This window comes from Monopterus albus, unplaced genomic scaffold (genome assembly GCF_001952655.1).
Source record: "Monopterus albus unplaced genomic scaffold, M_albus_1.0 scaffold1534.1, whole genome shotgun sequence".
Classification (NCBI taxonomy): domain Eukaryota; kingdom Metazoa; phylum Chordata; class Actinopteri; order Synbranchiformes; family Synbranchidae; genus Monopterus; species Monopterus albus.
Window position 1 is genome coordinate 1 of NW_018129410.1, and position 3271 is coordinate 3271.

The 3271-nt window shown below is 42.2% G+C and overlaps 1 protein-coding gene across 1 annotated transcript; it reads right to left on the reverse strand.

Annotated features, from left to right (window-relative positions):
- Positions 1–17: 17 nt before the first annotated feature.
- Positions 18–2687, reverse strand: LOC109953835 (zinc finger protein 239-like). Its single transcript, XM_020589287.1, has 2 exons — positions 1601–2687; positions 18–1494 (listed from the first exon to the last, which is right to left on the reverse strand). Exon 1 carries the CDS (start codon positions 2658–2660, stop codon positions 1968–1970), a length of 693 nt encoding a protein of 230 aa, XP_020444943.1. The 5' UTR covers positions 2661–2687; the 3' UTR covers positions 18–1494; positions 1601–1967.
- Positions 2688–3271: the final 584 nt, after the last annotated feature.

A 3271-nucleotide genomic window follows, 5' to 3' on the forward strand; every position in this document is an offset into this window, starting at 1 on the left:
CAGCCGTCACACTGCAACTCGCTCTCCGCAGACCATGACATCAACAGCAAAAAAGAACCGCAAGATTATAAACCTCTAAACACAAATCTTATAAAATATAAATTGCACAAATACTGAACTTATGACAACAACAGAAACATAATAATGAAAACAACAGGAATGTAATAATATACAGTTATCAATACACCAGACTCCTTTACCACACCCAAAAAACACACACGCGCCTCTACATACGCAGTTAAAATACTCGCATTCACGCACACACACAGTGAACACCCATGTGAAGAGTGAGCTACATGCACACATACACACACACAGAGCAAACCACACCCAAAAGCAAAACTGCGCAGTTTAACACAATGTATATACAGTATATTTTCAGTGTATCTTTAGCTTGTATAAACCTTCAGTATAACACAATATACATTTCTAAGCAAACTTTTTCACATTTCAGAAAACATGGAGCAATTTACAACACATATGCACAACCAGAGAGCACTCTCACATCTGACCCTACGCATACACTTCTCTCACCACTAGAAGAGTTTGTCTCAACACACACACACACATAGGCCTGTATTCAAACACACACTTTAAGTCCAGACTTTTATTTAAAACTCTACAAGCGCTTGTAAGTGGGCTTTCACTATACTTGGCCAACAGGAACCGTATGACCGGTGCCCATAAGGACAGGCCAGGCTCGGACCAGCTGATCACTCCAGCCGAGACCTAGCGTCACACCCCTCGCAGTTAAACTACTTCAATTTATTACTCTCCAAACTGTTAAGTACACCAAACAAATTTAACTGAAAAGGTAACTATGAGGACGCAAGATTGTCTGCTCTTACAGATACTCTTATAATTTCACCTGTCACCTTAACATATGATTTAGCTTCTCCAAACAGTGTGACTACTCTTTGAGCTCCAAACTGCTGTAGACCCACTAGCAGTACAAAACTTGCTTTGCAGCCGTATCATAACATTTTTATTTAAATCCCTACCAGACACTCTTATTATTTATAGCTCACAATTTAGCTTCTCCAAACCGGTCTGTCATTTAGCTTCTCCAAACCATAAGTTCTAACACCCAATTGGCTGCAGTTTTCTCACTCATAAAACAACAACCATAACCAACACAATCACACAGTCACATAATTAGTAAGCGTTGATAAGTCATATATACAATGTCAAAGTCAGTACTGGTGATTCTATCTCCAGCCCTCTTTCACTTTTCTCTCCCTCTTTCTTTTTTTTCCCCAATGCACGCAGCTACTTGAAGGATAAACCAATCAGGAGATAAGTTTAGGTTTAAAAATTAACCTACCATCACTCAACACAGCACTCCGTAGGCACAGAGAGAGCCATTCATCAATTATATGAAAAAGTCAACCCACCTTTTTTCAGTGGCCACTTGTGAAAAGCCGGCTCTGTGCCCAGGAAGCCACTGCCAGGTGTCGGACCCCTCTGACCGGCTCCTACCACGCCAATGCCAGTCTGTCGGGGCAAAAATCAATACACAGGGAGAATCACTGCAGTGCCAATTATCATTTATTGAACAATATTTTATGATTATGATTGAGAGGGAGAGAAACAGGATCACCTGTGTCAGTCTGGGCCTCTGCAGAGAAAGTCAAGCTGTCAGTCACCAGTTCTAGTCTTCCCCTCGGGTCTTCACACACGCACCTGATCAACTCTGCAGCTAACTATATGGCCATTCCCCACTTCCTGTGATTGTCCAGATCTTGACGTCCAACCGGGCCCCCACCCTGGTTACACTTCTCTATTGTTGGGAACCCCCTGCACACTGTGCTAAACAACAGGAAGTTTGGCGCCCGATGTCCTTGCAGAGACTCGTACAAGGAGCAGAAAGTTCACCCTGACCATACTACATGTTGTGGATTTACTAATATTAACTATTAACTATATTAATAACTATTAACTATATTCTGATACTATTATGATTATATTCAGTTTGCTTTAACCACTACACCAGTGTGAATACGCTGATGGACTTTTAGATGCTCCAACCTTCGAAAAGCTGAGCCACACTGATAACAGCTGTACGGCTTCTCTCCAGTGTGAATACGCTGATGGACTTTTAGAGTCCCCAACTGTCTAAAAGCTGAGCCACACCAATCACAGCTGTACGGCTTCTCTCCAGTGTGAATACGCTGATGGACTTTTAGACTCCCCAACTGTCTAAAAGCTGAGCCACACCGATCACAGCTGTATGGCTTCTCTCCAGTGTGAATACGTTGATGGACTTTTAGACTCCCCAACTCGCTAAAACCTGAGCCACACTGATCACAGCTGTACGGCTTCTCTCCAGTGTGGATACGCTGATGGACTTTTAGATGCTCCAACCTTCTAAAACCTGAACCACACTGATCACAGCTGTACGGCTTCTCTCCAGTGTGAATACGCTGATGGACTTTTAGATGCTGCAAACGTCGAAAACCTGAACCACACTGATCACAGCTGTACGGCTTCTCTCCAGTGTGAATGCATTGATGGACTTTTAGATTCCCCAAATGTCTAAAAGCTGAGTCACATTGGTCACAGCTGTACGGCTTCTCTCCAGTGTGAATACGTTGATGACGCTTTAAAGACTGTGATGTTGAGAAGGCCTCGTCACAGTGCTGACAGGAGTGAAGCTCCATTCCGGTTCCTCTTCTCTGTTCCTATAGCAAGAGACAGACAAAGAGAGGGAAAGTGTAACTATGTAAAATCGAAAACACATATTTGCAGCACTAAGTCAGTTCTGTGACAGCCAGAGGGGCATGGGGTGGTACTGGCCTCTATAGAAACATGACTGATCCCCACAGATGCTCCTTTAACATTCTGAAATTACTGATTGTCATCCCCATTGCAGACTAGCATCAGGAGAAATGTAGGATCCAGAGATTTTGGAGCTTGAACCATAACACAGACCGAGTTGGTCGGTAGCTTGACCACTGTTACAGAGATTTCAAGCTTTTTAAATGTCTCTCCTGAGAGAAGTGTGTTCCTTTAATAGAAAATGGTCCTTTTAAGGACACAGTAAACTCGACACAAATTAGCTCGTATAACAGAAACATTTTTGCTCAAAATAATAGGTTCTCTATTTGTACAAGGGAAGCTGGTTAGAAAATATATAACATATCATTTAATGCCCTCTTCGTGTTTTTTAGGAGGATGGCATTGCAGGCTATGTCCCAGTGCTTCTTTAAACTTGGTTAATTTTTCAAGATTCTTTCTAGAGGTGTTATAATATTTGCATATAAAAATATTC